Genomic DNA, 17,747 nt, shown 5'->3' with positions numbered 1-17,747 from the left:
TTTCCTAGTTCATTCTTCCTCCTTTTATTTATTTAAAAAAATTTTATTGAAGTATAGTTGATTTACAGTGTTGTGTTAATTTCTGCTGTACAGCAAAGTGATTGTTATACATATATGTATTCTTTTTATATTCTTCTCCTTATGGTTTATCACAGGATATGGAATATAGTTCCCTGTGCTATACAGTAGGACCTTGTTATTTATCCATTATATATAATAGTTTGCATCTGCTAATCCCAGACTCCCAATCCATCCCTCCCACCCGCCTCCCCCTTGGCAACCACAAATCTGTTCTCTATGTCTGTGATTCTGTTTCTGTTTCATAGATATGTTCATTTGTGTCATATTTTAGATTCCACATATAAGTGATAGATGGTAATCGTCTTTCTCTTTCTGACTTACTTCGCTTAATATGATCATCTCTAGGTCCATCCATGTTGCTGCCAGCTTTGTTTTTCTTTGTAGCAGTTGTCACCCCTGACATATTTATTATGCTAGGAGATAAGCTCCCTGTGGGCACAGATGCAGTTTGTTCACTGTATGCCCTGGGCAGGTGCTACCTGGCAGGCAGTGTACACCCAGTGAGGACTTGCTGACTGGAGGAAGATGGCCCTGCCCTAAGCTGTGGATGCTGTGAAGGCAGAGACCAGCCAGCTCTGATTCAGCTGCATCCCGGGGGTCAAGCTTGCTGTCTGGGTCCCCTAATAGTGTAATGTACACATGTGTGCCGAGCAAGTGACCCCATGAAAGTCTTCTCAGCCCCAGGCCTGTGTGGAGAGAGGACAACTGATGAACAGTTGACTCTGACCTGCTCTGGAGAGGCCCAGCTGTAGGTTTTGTTGTGAGCGATATACCAGTGGCTATCCATGTGGGTCTTTATTTTATTCAGATTTTCTTTTACTTCTTAGTGAGAAGTTCTGTTGTTTTATAACCTTTGTGAAATATCTGTTTTCCATAATTTTTAACAATCAGTTTGGCAAACTAAAATTTCTACAGTAGCATTTCTACAGTGAACCATTTTATTTGCATGTGAGTTTTCTTCTTAAAGTAAATAAAGCTAGAAAACAGTAAGCTTATTTAAAACTACTTTAAAATTTTTTTTTTAAATGTTTCAGAATCTGAGTTGCAAGAACTGTCTGAGGTGCTTGAGCTCCTTTCTGCTCCGGAACTGAAAGCCCTGGCAAAGACCTTCCACTTGGCGAATCCCAATGGGCAGAAGCAGCAGCTGGTGGATGCGTTTCTCAAATTGGCCAAACAGCCTTCAGTCTGTACTTGGCGCAAGAATCAGCCTGGCATTGGTGCAGTGATTTTGAAAAGGTTTTGTGGCTATTGTTATAGTAAAAACATTTGAAATGTTGATAGCACGTATTTAATTTATTTTTATTAATTTATTTTTAGGCTGCTTTGGGTCTTTGTTGCTGCGCATGGGCTTTCTTTAGTTGTGGAGAGCGGGGACTGCACTTTGTTGTGGTGCGCGGGCTTCAGTAGTTGTGGCATGAGGGCTCAGCAGTTGTGGCTCATGGGCTCTGGAGTGCAGGCTCAGTAGTTATGGCGCACGGGCTTAGCTGCTCCACGGCATGTGGGATCTTCCTGGACCAGGGCTTGAACCCATGTCCCCTGCATTGGCAGGTGGATTCTTAACCACCGTGCCACCAGGAAAGTCCCGATAGCACATATTAACTCTTATGATAGGTGGTACGTGTTTTCAGATTGTAATTGTTTTTTTCAATTGCAGTTAGGTTGAGAAGGCAGTGAACCATTATAAAGACTGGATTCTTTCTTGGTTTATTATTCCTAATTCTTAAGATACCACACTGATTTCTAGGACCAAGAAAAATCAGGAGGCAAGAGATTAGAGGCACTAGGCCCTTGGCAATTCTAATATTTTGTTATTCAAGAAAAATGCAGTTTTAACTAGTATTCTTAAAGGAGTTTGGAATGTCGGTCCACTGGACCTCCTTGGGACTCTGCATGGAGATGGAGGAGGAGGGTGTTTTCTGGCAGTCTCTGTAGGTGAATGGTCCTCAAGTAAATGGTGGTGTGATGGGAATCCCACCCCTGTGTCCTCTTGGCTCTGGTGGTGGCACTGATCTCTGCACACCCCAGGGGTGCAATTCTGCTTTTGGCTTAATAGCTTTTGGGCTGGTAGGAAAGTGTGAGGTCCTCCACTAGACCAGTGGCTCTCAACTGGGGGCGACTGTGCCCTCCAGGGGACACCTGGCTGCGTCCAGGTGGAGGCGTTTTCATTGTCATGACTAAGGTGGGTAGTGGGTGCTACTGGCATTTAGTGAACGGAGGCCAGGGATGCAGCTGAGCATCCTCTAATTCACAGCCTGGGCATCCCACCCCCAGGAAGGAGTTACACGGCCTGGATGTCAATAGCGAAACCCTGCCGTGTGTGGTGTTGCAGTTGTTGGAGCCGGAGGGCCCTGGACTTAACATGCCGCCTTAGCAAGAGCCTTTGGTAGTGACGTTTTACATAAATACCTATTATTTCATCTCAAGTGTCACTGGAGTCAAGATTTGAGAATTGCTAATGTCAAATAGATAACACTTTTATGAGTTTTCCTGGTATTTCACGTGTTCAACCCTATCCTGCTCTTTTATTGAGGCAAACAGTGCGTGAAATCGTTTGCAGATACAGTTTCATCTAATCCTCACTGTGTTCCTAGGTGGGGCTCTGAGCCCCAGAGAAGTTAAGAAATGCTTTAAGTCACGCAGTTGGAGGTGGGAGATTTGCTTCAGGCTTAGAATAATGCATGCTGTTTAGCTTGAAATAATTTGTGAAATCTGACATCCAAATGCTTAAAAGCCAGAAAGTTATTTCCACATCGTGTATTTTTCAGAGCTAAAGACTGGGCGGGACAGTCTCTGAGAGTGTGTAGAGACCCCCGGGCAGTGTTCTCCCGGGTCCTGCTGCTGTTTTCACTGACCCACGAGGTGGAAGAGGAGGAGGCGGCCTGTGGTGGGCAGGGCCAGCTTTCTACCGTGCTGCTGGTCAACCTTGGCCGCATGGAGTTTCCTAGGTATACCGTCAGTCGGAAAACCCAGATCTTCCAGGATAGAGAGGATCTCATCAGGTAAGGGCGTGTTTGCTCTCTATGAAATCTGTGTATTTTAAAATTTATGTAGAAGGCTTTGTTATTATTTTTTGCCATCCACAACAGAAACATGAGTTCATAGCCAAAATGGGTTTTTTAAAAATTTATTTATTTTTTAATTTTTGGCTGTGTTGGGTCTTTGTTGCTGTGCGTGGGCTTTCTCTAGTTGCGGCGAGCGGGGGCTACTGTTCGTTGTGGTGCGTGGGCTTCTCATTGCGGTGGCTTCTCTTGTTGCAGAGCACAGGCTCTAGGCGCACGGGCTTCAGTAATTGTGGCTCACGGGCTCTAGAGCGCAGGCTCAGTAGTTGTGGTGCACGGGCTTTGTTGCTCTGCGGCATGTGGGAATCTTCCTGGACCAGGGCTCGAACCTGTGTCCCCTGCATTGGCAGGCAGATTCTTAAGCACTGTGCCACCAGGGAAGTCCTCACTTTTGATTCTTGATTTAAGGTTTATGACTCAAATTTAGCAGAAATTGATTCTGATATTTGATTTTAGGAAAGTTGTTTAAGTGTTGTCTAGTATGTGCTTTAAAAAATAAACTATTGAGATTATTATATCAAAACAGGGTCAGTATAAACTGATTTTAGCCCATTTTGCCATAGTTATCAGGAAGTTCAATATCCTATTTGTGTTCAGTTAGAATAACTTTTTTAGTCAAATCTTCTACTAAGAATATTTCTTCTGACTGTGTTTTCTTTTGTCTCACGTCCTTTTACGTCTTTGTTTTTAGTGACTTGGTGCTGTTCTCTTTGGTGAGAACTCTGAAGCCAGGTTCCAGTCTCTCTAAGGAACCATGAATCTACTCTGTGCCTCAGTTTCCTCATCTGCAAAATGGGGAGATAATAGTACATTCCCACAGATCTCTGCTGATATGTGTAGCGTGCTTAGAGCCTGGCCTGTGGGGATTGCTCAGTGCGTCTTAGTGGTATAATTGTCATCATTACTGCATATCTAAGGGAGGTTGCTTTTCAGTTCTATGGTTGACAAAACCATGGTTGACAAGTTCAAAAGTGGGGAGGCTAGGGAGAAAAAATAAACCATCACGTCTTTTTTTTAGAAAGTAGTTATCCTATAAATGTTAAAAATAAGTCAAAATTCTTTTGTTATGCAGAGGGCTATAGCACGTAAATGAAATCTGGCTGAAGTGAGTTCAGGAAGGGTGATTATACAACACCAGTAGCGTGACACCTGGCCTGAGGAACCTTTCCCACCACCTTGGTACTTGAAATAATTGATCGTTTCTTTTCTTTTCTCATTTATTCAGTGCCCATGTGTTGAGTGTTGAGTACCTATTACGTGCCAGGTGGTGGAGTTGCAGTGTGAACAGATAGGGTCTTTGCCGCCATAGGGTTATGTTTTACTGGGGAAGACGGGAAAGAAAACAGAATAATACGATAACTGCAGGGCAGGCTGGAGAAGTCCTGTGTAGATAGTGTGAGGCAGAGAGTGTCCCCGAAAGGTTGGGATTGAGGCTTGAGAATGAGGAGGACCCGGTCCTGCAGGGGTCTGGGTGCCCGCGTCCAGGCTCCGTGGGCAGGAGAGAGCTTGCTGACCTCTGGCCGGAACCTCAGGGGCCGTGTGAAGGGGAGGTTGGGCAGGACCGCAGGTCAGGGGACGCTGGGCCTCAGAGCCCTGGTGAGCCGACTGGGTCATATCCGCTGGATGGAGAGCTGGGGAAGGGGTTTAGGCAGGCGAGGGATCTGATGCACGTTTTACAAAAGCGTCCCGTGGAGTGGCAGCTGGGGGGCGGCAGGAGACTAATTGAGCCTTGGTGGTCCGGATGGAGGTCTTGGCTGGGCTGGCAGTGGCGGGCATTGTAGAGAAGTGAACGTGTGAGATGTTTTGGGGCAGAAAAGACGAGACTTGATTCTGATTACATTGTGATTGTGATAGTGATTAGATTTGTGGGGAGGAAAGGAGTGAGTCAGGGATGACTCTGGAGTTTTGGCGTGGGTGGTGGTGCCATCAGATGAGATGGGGGACTTGGAGGGAGGGCTGGGATGCCGGGTGGGGATGCCCCCAGCCCCATGACTGAAGCTGCCCCGTGTGGTACTGGGTGTGCCGTCAGGAGCCCAGGAAGGAGCTCGGCCTGGAGAGGAATTGGAGTCACCAGCACGCGGCCGGGGATGAGGGCCCCGAGAGAGAAGAGGAGGAAGGAGCTTGGCAGCCATCGCCGAGGGGTTGGGCAGCACGGAGGAGCCGCCGGGAGGGCGGCAGGGAACCAGGGGTGTGTGTGGTGGGCGGACCCGGAGAAGAAGGTGTGTCAGGATGGGGCTCGATTGAACGCCAGAGGAAGGGCAGTGAGGTCGAGTGGGATGGCCCGTGGGGGTGGGCGGTGGACGGCAGGAAGGGGAAGGTCGGTTCCAATGGGCTTCGGAGAAGCAGCCCCTGCTGTGGCAGCCTGCAATGGCAGGGCAGTCTAGTTCCCTGGTGTCTTAAGGGTGGGAGATACTCGGGTGTGTGTGTGTGTGTTTGTGCACGTGCACGTGCAGATAAACCCATAGAAAGGGAGAGGCAGACGGTGGAGGAGGAGGAGGGGACCCCCGGCCCCCGGAGTACCTGCGGGAGGACCGGGGTGTGGGCAGGGCTGAGGCTGCCGTGGTGGAGGCTGGGGACCCCTCGAGCAGGGCTGGGCCGAGGTGTGTGAGCACGTGCCGAAACCAGCCGGCCTGGCTCTGCGATTGTCTTCAGCATGATTCGGGGAGTTGGTGCAGGCCCAGAGGAGTGAGCGGCCAGGGCACCCCGACCAGGGTGGGGCTGTGGCCGGTGTGTGTTCTTCCCCGGGTGGGGGGCCGCTTGCCCGGGCGTGGTCCGTGGGCCTGCAGGATGGGAGGTGCTATGGCTGGGACAGGGGCCGTGCTGGAGGTGGGGCCTTGGTGAAGGTGGGGAGTTGCTGTCAGCAGTGAACGAGCTGGAAGGATTGGGGACGGGGACCAGTGGAGGAGATGCTCGAAGTCAGCATCTTGAGGGTGACTTGGTCCATCGGGGACAGAAGGTCTCAGTGGCCACGGGCACGTGGGTGGCTGAGAAGAGGTTGGAGAATCGTGTTATCGGGGAGGAAGGAGGTGGAGAATTCCGAAGTCGTGGCCATCGTGGCGGGAGACCCAGGGAGACCAAGGCAGAGGGGACGGGGACAGGGGTGGGGGGTGCTGGCAGGTGCCCGCAATGAGGAGGCGTGGGCTTCGGAGGTGGGGGCTTTCAAGGAGGGAAGGAGGATTTGGAGGCGGAGGTGGGAGGGAGGAGGATGCTTCCATCCGTCTGGGCCCTGAGTGAGGAGAGCCGTCCCTGCTTGAGGACGGCTTCCCCTGCGGGGAAGCCGTGCTCTCAGCCAGGTGTAGGGAGGGCAGGAGACAGAGATCGGGGTGCAGAAGGGATGCTGTTCTCAGCAGCGCGGGGGTAGGGGGGAGGTTTGGGAGACGAGCGGGAGGGCTGGTGACCGTGCAGGTGGCGATGGCGGCACTGTGGGGCTGGCGCTGGGCTGGATGGGCTAGTGAAGAGGGGGCTTGGCTCAGGTGGGCGGGAGGGCACTCCTGCCGGGCGGGCCAACCTCCGGGCACCCTCTCCCTGTTTCTCTTTCCTTATCGACCTTAGAATTGTCCCGTTGCACCTTATAAGAGAGTTAGATCGAAGAGTTCATGAGCAAATTTTTATATTTAGAGGCCATTTCTTTTACTCTTTTTTAAAAAAAATTTATTTTATTCAAGTATAGTTGATTTACAATGTTAATTTTTGCTGTACAGCAAAGTGATTCAGTTCTACATGTATCTTTTACTCTTATGTGATAGTATTTGCACATATTGCTCGTGCATGCTTTTTCTTTTAAGTGTGAGTCAACACAATGACTGTGCCGTCGAAGTGTTAGAGAACTGATTGGGCAAATGTCTCAGGTGCACTGAGAAGTTGTCTTTCTTCACTTAAGTGTGTTCATAACACTTCAGCATTGCCGTCTCCCAAAGACTGTCCCTGAAGTTATTTTTGAAAATCCCAAATAGTTCTCTTAGTTCGGGCAGCATCCCTCTGGCTACCTCTGGCTCAATGATTAAATTACCAAATCTATGCTTGTGTGTAATTCTGAAGTCAGTTACCTGTTTACAAGGTTGCTAGATTGCTGAATGAATGAATGAATGGATGAGCATCAAAAGTCAGAAAGGAAGCACGGATCAGTATTACATGCATATAATGGGATGTGTCATGTAATAGTGCGGTGTGAATGTTTTCATCTTTCTGGCTGGGTAGCCTGTCTGAGTTGTTCTAGGCCACTCCCGTGGGGTAATAAGTCAGATTATTACTGAGGTAAAACGTAACGCTCGTATTTTCAAAAGCAGAGTTAGATGTGGTGGGCAGGATGTGGAATTTTGTGTGTCAGTGCTCGTTCACCCCTGAAGCTTGGATGGCCTGGTCCCCCCCACCCTGCAGGTACGCAGCAGCCGCGCACATGCTGAATGACATCTCCACTGCGATGGCCAGCGGGGCCTGGGAGGAAGCCAGGGAGCTCGCTCGGTGTGCAAAGCAGGATTGGGACGGACTGAAAGACCACCCGTCCCTGAGGTAAAGTGGTTCTCGGGTCCCTGTCAAAGTTTACTGACTAGCCGAGTTGTTCGAACTGCTTAAGGTCTTTCTTTTCATGAAGAGCACACTCCTTTCGTTCTGTGGTGAAACCAACATGTGCAGTTGAATTTCCTCCTTGCTTTGCATGGAGTCAAAGTGCTGGGTGAATAGGAGGGCATGTCTGGAGGTTTGGATTGAACTTAAACACTTGGTCCCTTTGTGGCAGACAGTAGCTTGCCGCCTTTGGGTGGGCTGGCCTCTCTGGGGGTTGGTTAGCTGAATTTAACCATGGGGGAAGCCCAGCCGCAGGACAGAAGCTGTGGGAACTGTGCCAGGTGTCTTCTTTCTGAAGGAAATTCCAGCAGCTGTAAAATTCTGAAAAATAAAATGAACATTTACTTCGAAAGTTCAAGTACACAGCACGTGATCCTTCATTTTGTTTGGTTTAATAAATGTTAAACATATTCCATATGGTTAAGAGATTTTTTCCTTTCTTTGTTACATAGTGATGAGGAAAATTAGTATTATTAAATATCTTTTTCAAAAAAACATTTGGAACTGAAGTCTGTGCAGAAATAATATGGACTTAAAAACCATAGCCAGGAAAATGGCGTTTACTGTTAAGAAAAAATAACTGAATATTTTGTCCATATTTTGTTTGGGAGTAACTCAGACAAAACTGAGCCATTTACTTAAAGGCCTTTCTAGAAAGGAGATGACCAATCGACTTCTTACCCAGTGATGTGCTCGTACATTGGAGGATTTTCTTAAGATAATTCAGGAAAATTGTTAACATTTCTCAGACCAAACAGAAGAAAAATGTTTAAAACAAGTTAAGAGGTGATTTTCTTTGTTTAAAAAAAAGAAAAGACCTCGTGGCCAGGAAGTTGGGTTCCCGTCGGACAGAGGTTGGTAGCCTCTTCCGTGGAGGGCCAGCTGGGCAGTGGTCAGGCTCTGCCAGCCACATGCTCACTGGCCTCTGCTGTCCTGCTGTGAATGCCCCCCCCACCCCAGCGAGTGGGCGGGGCTGTCCCAATGCAGGTGTGTTTGCAGACATCGAAATGTGAGTTTCATGTAATTTTCACAGGCCACAGACTATTTTTCTCCTTTCGACTTATTTTAACCATTTAGAAACGTGGAAATCACGCTGGGTTTGTATAAAATCAGGTGGGGGCCCTGTGTCTGGCCCGAGGGCAGGTGTTTGCTGACCTCCAGCTCTCATTTCACGCTGCTGTCTGGGGGACCTTGGAAGGGTGGCCGTGAGAGCGTAGATTTGTGGTGTAGAAAACTGCACATGACAGGCAGTGTTCCGAATATATCTTCTTAAAAGGTAGGAATTCAGTCTGCTTTGTCACTTCTTGTGATTGTCTTACAGTACATAAACTAAAGCACTAAACTGCTGGTGTATATCTTTGCTCTAGATACCACGAGAAATTACCACTCTTTCTCCGGTGTTTTACCGTTGGTTGGGTTTATACAAGGATTTTGTCCCGAACCGTTGAAATACTGCAGAGACTTCACATGTACAAGGTGAGTGCACAAGCCCCCGCCCCCGGCTCTTACTGAGGGGGGCCTGCCTGGCTCTTGACTTCTTCCAAGTACTTGGTCAGCACATGGCGATGCGACGAGGGCCTGCTTCCTGTGGGCACCTGCCATCTCCTGGTCAGTAGGAAGACGGCCAAGGGCGGCCTGCTGTTCCGCCAGCTGTGAGCTGATGCCTGTGTGCCAGGATGGCCAGGTGATGGTCAGAGCCCCGCGGGGAGCCACTGATGGTCTCTGCAGCCGGAGCGTAGCCGCCGTCAGAACCCGCTGTGTGACAGGGAGGGTCTCCCCAAACCCCTGAGGCAGAAACCTCACCTCTGCTTGTGTTTCCCTGGTAGCAGTAGTGGATGGTCTGGAAATAATTTATAATCACAAATGAGAAGTTCGGTCGTATCCCTCCTCGTATTAAACATTGTGAGATTGCTGGAGTTAGCTTCTGTTGTATTGACACTTGTGTAATTGAAACATGGTGTTTTACAAAGAGAATGTGCTAGGGCTGGGCCAGTGGGTCCCCCAAGAGGAGTCTGTGGACCTGCCCCAGAGGCTCTGTGGGGTTGGCTTTGGGGAATCTGCGAGTGTGTCTATGGGGTTTGTGCCTTTTTCTCAGGAGATGCGTTAGATCCTTCAAAGAGATCCGGGAACCACCAAAGATGAACATGAAGCGTGACCAGTAAACCTAGACCAGAAAGTCCCCCTGTTGAGGTGGGGTGTTTGGGTGAAGACCCCCTCATTCCTGTCCTGCCCCCTGCCCGTCACAACCTCGGCCCTGTGACCGGCTGGGTTCCCAGAAGCACGTGGGCCTGCAGCCCAGCCACTGCTCCTGCCCAGAGTCTGACCACATCCGGCCCGTGCTGCCGACCTGGTTTGCAGAGAGTGCCGAGCTGCACAAGGTGGCGGGGGGCCTGCTGAGAAGCAGGGGGCGCCTCCGGAGCTCAGGCCACTCCCGAGGGACGTCCCAGGGCCCCTCTTGGCAATCTGGGTCCTGAGCCTTACTTTAGAATGGAGAGGGATGCTGTATAGATATACTTTGACAATTTTCCTGACTAAGTATAATGGCAGACTCTTGGTGTGTAGGTGTCTAATGCGTGTCCCTTGTTGTTGCCACAGGAAGCCGTCAAGGAACTTGAAAACCTTTTGTCCCAGAAAGTGTACTGTCCTGACAGCAGAGGCCGGTGGTGGGACCGGCTGGCTCTCAACTTGCACCAGCACCTGAAGCGCCTGGAGCCGGTACTCAGCCGCGGGAGCCGCCCAGCCTTTGTTCAGTTTGGCATACATTTAAAAATATAGCAAACTGTTAATACCTTAAAAATCTAAATGTAATTAGAATGTTGATTTCTTTTTTTTTAACTTTTATTTTATATTGGACTATGGTTGATTTAGAACATTGGTTTCTTTTTTTAAATTAATTAATTAATTTTAAAATTTTGGGCTGTGTTGGGTCTTCGTTGCTATGCGTGGGCTTTCTCTAGTTACGGTGAGCGGGGGCTACTCTTCCTTGCGGTGCGTGGGCTTCTCATTGCAGTGGCTTCTCTTGTTGCAGAGCACAGGCTCTAGGCGCGCGGGCTTAGTAGCTGTGGCTTGTGAGCTCTAGAGCGCAGGCTCAGTAGTTGTGGCGCACGGGCTTAGTTGCTCCGCGGCCTGAGGGATCTTCCCAGACCAGGGCTCGAACCTGTGTCCCCTGCATTGGCAGGTGGATTCCTTTTTTTTTTAGATGAGAGTGAGTTTATTGAGAACGAAGAGCAGAGCTAGTGAGGGGCGCTGCAAATGCAGCCGGCCGACGTCCTGATAGACCAGGGAGAACCGACCAGCAGGCGGATTCTTAACCACTGTGCCACCAGGGAAGCCCCTGGTTTCTTTTTTTTTTTAATTTTTATTTTATATTGGACTATGGTTGATTTAGAACAGTGATTTCTTAAACATCCTTCTTTGTCCGTGTTCTTCCAACCCCAGAAGAAGTAGCAGGGGTGCGAACATGGGGGCGACAGTGGGGTTGGTTGGTGTGTTGGTAGCGGGATCGTGTCGGGATTCAGGGATGAGGTTCTAGGGGTGGAGGGAGCTGGAGGGTTAGATGTGTCCGCCTTCACACAGTTTTGGAAATGGTGGTTTTGGAAACGGTGGTTGTGTTCACTCGTTGCCCGGGGCCTCCTGGGAGAAAGATGGATGGAAGGCGTTCCTCCCACTGTGAGACATGGTGTCTGACTCAGCAGGGCGGGCGCCTTGCCTTCCAGTCACTGCCTTCTCTGTGGCGGGGACCTTGTGAGTCCGGGGACACCGTTGGGTGCCAGCTGCTGCAGCCAGCAGGGCGGGGCCTCCCGAGGCGGCGACAGTGGCCCTCTGTGTGGCCACCTGCGGTCCCCTGTCCCTACCAACCTCGTGTTTGCATTGAACAGAGGGCACTACGGCTCTGGGAGCTTTAGTTTTTCCAGGGGCAGGTCAAGTGAATCAGGATGATGGAGGGCTGGAAAATTTGAACACGGGGGTGGACCATGACATACTATTTTTACTGCCTTAACCTGAAAAGGTGCCTTGTTACCTCAAGTGCTTCCAGCCGGGAGAGCTGTTTCCTCTCCCGGAGGCGGGTGTGGTGCCCCCGCCTGGCGCTGATTCGGGCTGACAGGGCAGGAGAGGCCTCTGGTGGCCCCTCACCCGGCGTGGACAGAGGGTGTTTGCGCGCTGCCTGTCTCTTTCATTGAAATAAAGGTTCCAAAGAGTTGATAGACTTTCCCCTTGCTCAGATCTGCTGATAGGAGCGTTCACTCCTACTCCGAGGTTATCTTTGAGACAGATGGAAAACCCTGGTTCCTGTTCACCTTTTCCCAAGAATCTTCCCGGCCACGCTCATAACCCCTGTTATTTTGTCACCGTTCCTTCCCTTCTCTACTTCAGTCTCCAGGGAGGGCACCTGCCAGCCCAGCAGAGGCTCATGCCTGCAGGTGCCCAGCAGCCGGCCAGGCTGAGCCCGAGGCCGCCCCTCCCTGCGGCCAGCCCGGCTCCCACGGGGCTACAGAGCTGGCGGCAGGGCCTCATTCTCTGCTTGATTCCTCTGGACCACCCCACTCTGATGGCCTGATGATCTTCACTGATTTTCAGGGCTTTTTAAAAACTTTTTATTCTTTTATTGTAGTAAATATATATAACAAAGAAAACTTGCAGTTTAACCATTTCTAGGTATATGGTTCAGTGGCGTTAATTATACAGCTGATCCTTCAACAACTCGGGGATTGGGGCGCCGATCCCCTCTGCCCCCGCACAGTCAGGAATCCACGGATAACTTTGTAGTTGGCCCTCCATTTCTGAGGTCCTGTGTCTGCACATCCAACCAACGGTGGACCGTGCAGTGCTGTAGTCTTTATTGGAAGAAATCTGTGCATATGTGGACCTGAGCAGTTCAAAACCGTGTGGTTCAAACATCATCACTGTCTGTTCCCAAAATTTTTCATCTGACAAACAGAAACTCTGCTCCTGTGAAACAGTTACTCCTGTTCCCTCCTGCCCCGGTTCCTGGTTACCTCTAATCTGCTTCTGTCTCTAGGAATCAATCTGCCTGTTCTGGGTATTTCCATGAAATACCCAGAAGTGGAATCATGGAATCTTTGTCCTTTTGTGCCTGGCTTATTTCAGTCAGCATAATGTCCTCAAGGCTCATCCATGTTGTAGCAGGTGTCAGAATGTCCTTCCCTTTCAAGGCTGAATAATACTCCATTGTGTAAACGGACCACGTTGTGTTGATCCATCCATCTGTAGATGGACACTTGGGTTGTTCCCACTTTTTGGCTGTTGTGAATAGCACTACTGTGTACAAATATCTGTTTGAAACTCTGCTTTCAGTTGTGGTGGGCGTGTACCTGGACGTGAGGTTGCTGGGTCACGTGGTAATTCCATGTATGACTTTGTGAGGAACTGCCCAGCTGTTTTTCACAGTATTTGGATCATTTTTCCATTGTTGCCAGCAAAGCACGAGGGCTCCAATTTCTCCCACATCCCCGCCGACACTTTTTATTGTCCATTTTTCTGAGTACAGTCATCCTAGTGGGTGTGAAGTGGTATCCCATGTAGTTTTCAGTATTTTTGTTTATTTGTCCAGCCCTGAATAACCTTAGAAAATGCATAACTCCTTCAAACCTAAGATTCTTCTCCCTATAAATGAGTCTCCCTGGGACTGGGAGGTGGTCAGAGGCCGGGCTTCTGCCCTAGAGGCGCCTGCTCTGCATTCCGAGCCCCTGGGTGGTGCCCCGAGCGCGCCCCGGACCAGGTCCCTCTCCCCAGCCTCCTCTGTCTCCCGAGGGTGTGGCAGCTGAGATCTGCTGTGTCCACACGTGTGACCAGGACATAGTGTCGGGGGCATGGCTGCTTGTGCCCCAGACATTTGCATTAGGGTCTGTGCTTCTTCTGTGCTCGGCATGGGACCTAAGGGAATGTCCTTGTCTCTGGAAGGGCTGCTTTGCCCACCACTAATTAGCAAAATGAATGATTAATTAACAGTGGGGTTTCCCGTCACATGAAACGAGGGGATGCTGCACGGGGACTTCAGGACCCTGACAGGCACTGTGCTCTTTTCTAGGCCATCAAGTGCATCACAGCAGGGCTGGCGGATCCGGACGTGCGGACAGGCCACCGCCTCTCGCTGTATCAGAGGGCCGTGCGCCTGCGGGCCTCTCCCAGCTGCCAGAAGTACGCGCACCTCTTCCGTCAGCTCCCAGAAGTCACTGTGGACGACGTCAAACATGTAAGTAAATATTCTTGGGGCGCTTGGGATGAATTTTTGTTTTTATTCCTGAACACAGCTTTAGAGAGGTTTTTAGTGTGTGTTCCTTATCGACTCCAAAGACCCTCTGGCTTGCTGTGGGCAGCGACCTGGCCTCGCCACCATCCTCACCTGGGCATTGGGAGGCTGGGCCGGCAGGGGCTGTGACTCTGTAAACTCCTGAGTCAGCAGCTCACAGCCTTTCCAGGTCCCCCTGCCCAGTCAGGGCCCCAGAGAGCAGGGGGCCGGGCGGTGACCTGCGTCCTCATGGGCGCCAAGGTGCGGGTCACATGGCCTGGCACTGTGCTGAGGATGGGTGGCCTTTCGGGGGCGGAGGACAGTGTGTCCTTGGGGTAGCAGATCCAGGTGTGCAGGGCTGGAGCAGGAGGAAAGCTAATGACGGTCCTCCCCTCGCCCCCCACCCCCGCCGCAGGTGACCGTCACGGGCCGGCTCTGCCCCCAGCCTGGGCTTGGCAAGTCTGTCTTCATGCTGGAGGCCGGGGGGACCGCCCCTGCCACCATCCTGTGCTCCGTGGAGGAGCTGGCGCTGGCCCATTACAGACGCTGTGGCTTCGACCAGGGTAACGCCGGGACTGTGTGGCCACAGTGGGTTGTGTCCCGCCCCACAGCCAGTGTCTGCACCTGCCACCCGTGAGGGCAGCGCCTTCTGGGGGGACGTGAGGAGCAAGGGAGGCCGGGTTGCCCTCAGAGCTCGTGTCAGGCAGGGGGACAGGACGGGGCAGAGGACCACGAGATGCTGCCAATAGCCAGCTGGTCAGAGGAGGGCAGCCGGGGCCAGGCTGCTTCCAAGAGGGACCGGCAGTCTGGGGGTGTGGGTGGCGTGAAGGGGATGGAGGGCCGAGCCCTGACAGGACGTCACACCTGGGACCAGAGACATGGTTGGGAGGGTTGTGGGTCAAATTCCTTGTAAAATGAGCTCTCCAGCCCATGTGAGGGAGGAGAGCAAATGTCAGTAAGAATTGGAGCTTTTCCCATCTTCCTTCCCAAGAAACGTGCGCGATCACCCGCCCCTCCAGCCGCGCCCACTCTGCTGTGTCTCCTGGGAGCTGAGGCCTCACAGTGAAATGACGGACATGACCTCGCAAGAGAGAAACACCACTGGTTCCCGCTGAACCGGCTGCTCTGTGTGTGTGTGTGTGTGTGTGTGTGTGTGTGCACGGGCGTGTACAGCTGCAGGGCAGGTGGTCTGCGGCCCCTCAGGAGTGAGTGAGACTTTGCTCTTTGAGCCGTTGATGAGATGCTCTCTGTGTCTCAGGCCAGATGTGCAGAGGGACCAGGACCAGGTGCCCCTGGTTCTCTTCTTTCTGGGCTGCTTGGCATCCTCTTTGTTCAGACTTTGTAGGTTTCACTCAGAAGCCGTTTTCTGAACCATGTAGAGCCCAGGTGGGAATTAATTCTGCCTGGCTCCAGGAACTGGGAGCCAAGGACTCCCATCAGCCATCGCGGGGAGGGGAGGAGGGCTGGGGAGGGCACCCAGCATCTCTGCTGCTCGGGGGTGAAGGTGCCAGAGGGAGAGACCCCGCGGCTGGCTGATGCACTGGAACCTCAGGGAGGTGATAAGCATCCCTGGCCGGGGAGGGGATGCGGCAGGCCAGCCAGGATGGGCCCGGACCTGGATCCTGTCCCTTGCTTCCTCCCAAGCCTGTGTGTCCTTTGTCCCCTCTGAGTGCTGGGAGCAGCCCCCAGCCCCTCTCCCAGCCCCCGGGCCATCCTGGGGACGTCCCTGGCATGCGGGTCTCAGCCAGGAGACGCCGAGGGCAAGGGGTCCACGTTTGGGAGTTGGGCCTGGCCATTTGAGAAACACCTGAGTAAGACGTGGTGACTCGTGTGCGACAGCCTGTGTGCTGTCAGCAGCCCAGGCACCGGTGTCCAGACACAGTGGAGGGGTCGTGCCCATCTGCCCACGCGTGCGGGGCCTGCGCCGGGTTCTGAGGGTTGTCACCTGTGGGCCTGCTCACCTGAGAGCAGCACCGAGCTGTGTTAAGATCGTCTGCTTGTCCCTCCTGTCCACTGGAGGTGGCTCGGCTTGTGTGTGTCCCTGTCAGCCCTCTTCCCTTCTTTCTTCGATTTTGGCCTCAGAGAAGGAGCTGCAAATTCAGTGCTTTGTCTAAGGCCAGACTGAAGATAAGACCATGAGAATTTGCCTTATAATTGGTAAAAGGAACCGGTCAGTCTCTGTCCTTAGTGAATGTACTGAATAGAAAAGTAAGATAAAAACCGTGAGGGAACTGCAGAGGAAGCTGCAGCTGCCCGTCAGGACAACGACGACGGCTGGGCAGTTACCTTGGAGGGACTGGGGCGGGGGGGCTTTAGCCTTTTTAAAAAAATAACTTGTTATTAATGTCATGGAAGCTGCAGAACATGCCTTTATGGGAAAGCAGAGAGGTGTGTGGAGCTCCCCGCGCCCCCTGCTTCACCCAGCCCTCCTCCATCCGCCGTCCCCCCTAATGTTGGAAGCAGACCCCAGACCTTGGCTCCTGTGGTCACTCCCAGGGGGCCCACGGGTTCGGTCCACATGTCCAGGCCAGACCCCCCATGTCTGTGCTGAAGGGTCACTAGGTTGAAGAACACTCAGGTATCTTCACGTATGTGAAAATCAGGACATCATTTCACTGGCGTGTGATGTGATCGTTCAGATGAGTGAGGACACAAGCGACCCCGCAGGAGGGGACCTCGTAACACACGGCCTCTCTCTGCTGCGTGTCCAAGGTGATGGTTAAGATGAACCTGTGTGACGTCTGTATCACTTACCGGGAAGGTGATGCTACTGAGGACGGAGTGCACGCGCCAGTCAGGACAGAGATGCGGGAGACCCGGAGGGTCAGGAATAAAAGAACAGAATGCAGGATCGGTCCCCGCGGCGGTGGCGGGAGCCCTGTAACCCGGCGTCAAGGGAGGAGCAGCAGGCCCTGGGCAGGCGGCTGCCGGCTGTGAGCCGCACGCAGCGAATATGCTTTCAGTTTAGCCATGAGCTTGAAAGACAGACGGACAGTTCCGATTCTGGAATGTCAATTTTTTTATAAAATATTTTTTTCCTTTATTAAAATTGATGCAGTGAACCTGAGCAGAACCCTGCTGTGGGTCTTTCCTCTGGAGGAGGTTTGGTGTGAGGGCGACCTCAGACCCTCTGGGGAAGTTTCTTTCAGAGTTCCTCAGAAGGATCTCCCCAAATGATTGGACTTAACGGCACCAACGCACGCCGACGGCTCGGGGTCCAGGGATGCTGCTGTCCAGGGTGGAGGGCCAGGCTTGCCTCCCTTGGGCCCGGCAGGCGTGCAGGGCTCCAGGGCGAGGCTTCAGCTGGCGCCCGAGCGGATAGCAGAGGATGGCCTGCGGGGCAGGGGCCAGCTGAGGGGGCGCCCAGCGCAGCCTGGACAGGGAGGTGGGCCAAGGGCTGCCTCCAGTGGGCCTTGATAGGGACCTGTGCTGCCGCTGACCTCGTGTGCGATGCCTGGGGCCCACTGGCCGGAGAGATGCCGCAGCCTGTTCAGGGGGCGCAGGCGTCAGGTGCGCCGAGGGGCCAGGTGGGGCTCGGCTTGTTCCAGGAGGCCCCGGCCCTGCGGACCCTGCTCTGCCGTTCACATGGCCTGGGGCTGGGCCTGGCCTCTGAGGTCACCGCCCCATTGTGTGGTCTGGATGTGGGGTGAAGGGGGCGTCTGGACTAGGTGGTCTCTGACGCGGAAGCTTTCTGTAAAACCCCGAGTCTTAGAAACCCTGGGCACGGTGTCCAGGCCGAGGCAGAGGAGTACTTGGTGGAGGAGGCAAATGGGGTCAGAGGGCACAGGCTCCCA

The 17,747-nt window shown here is 52.3% G+C and overlaps 1 protein-coding gene across 6 annotated transcripts in view; it reads left to right on the top strand.

Moving 5' to 3' along the window:
* Nucleotides 1-17,747, top strand: part of FAN1 (FANCD2 and FANCI associated nuclease 1) — a 29,295-nt gene that overhangs the window by 6,593 nt on the left and 4,955 nt on the right. For 3 of the 6 annotated variants that reach the window (XM_060097503.1, XM_060097504.1, XM_060097505.1), the window contains exons 4-10: nt 1,116-1,317; nt 2,847-3,080; nt 7,518-7,649; nt 9,071-9,179; nt 10,299-10,418; nt 13,753-13,917; nt 14,369-14,516. In XM_060097503.1, the coding sequence (XP_059953486.1) occupies nt 1,116-1,317; nt 2,847-3,080; nt 7,518-7,649; nt 9,071-9,179; nt 10,299-10,418; nt 13,753-13,917; nt 14,369-14,516 (1,110 nt within the window). Of the gene's footprint in view, nt 1-1,115; nt 1,318-2,846; nt 3,081-7,517; nt 7,650-9,070; nt 9,180-10,298; nt 10,419-13,752; nt 13,918-14,368; nt 14,517-14,944; nt 17,021-17,747 lie in introns of those variants that run through there. The other 3 variants (XM_060097506.1, XM_060097507.1, XM_060097508.1) reach the window with 2 other exon arrangements.

The sequence above is a fragment of the Mesoplodon densirostris genome, chromosome 4, assembly GCF_025265405.1.
Source record: "Mesoplodon densirostris isolate mMesDen1 chromosome 4, mMesDen1 primary haplotype, whole genome shotgun sequence".
In the NCBI taxonomy this organism is placed as follows: Eukaryota; Metazoa; Chordata; class Mammalia; order Artiodactyla; family Ziphiidae; genus Mesoplodon; species Mesoplodon densirostris.
The sequence above is the reverse complement of the archived record's forward strand: the minus strand, read 5'-3'. Positions and strand labels throughout refer to the sequence as shown.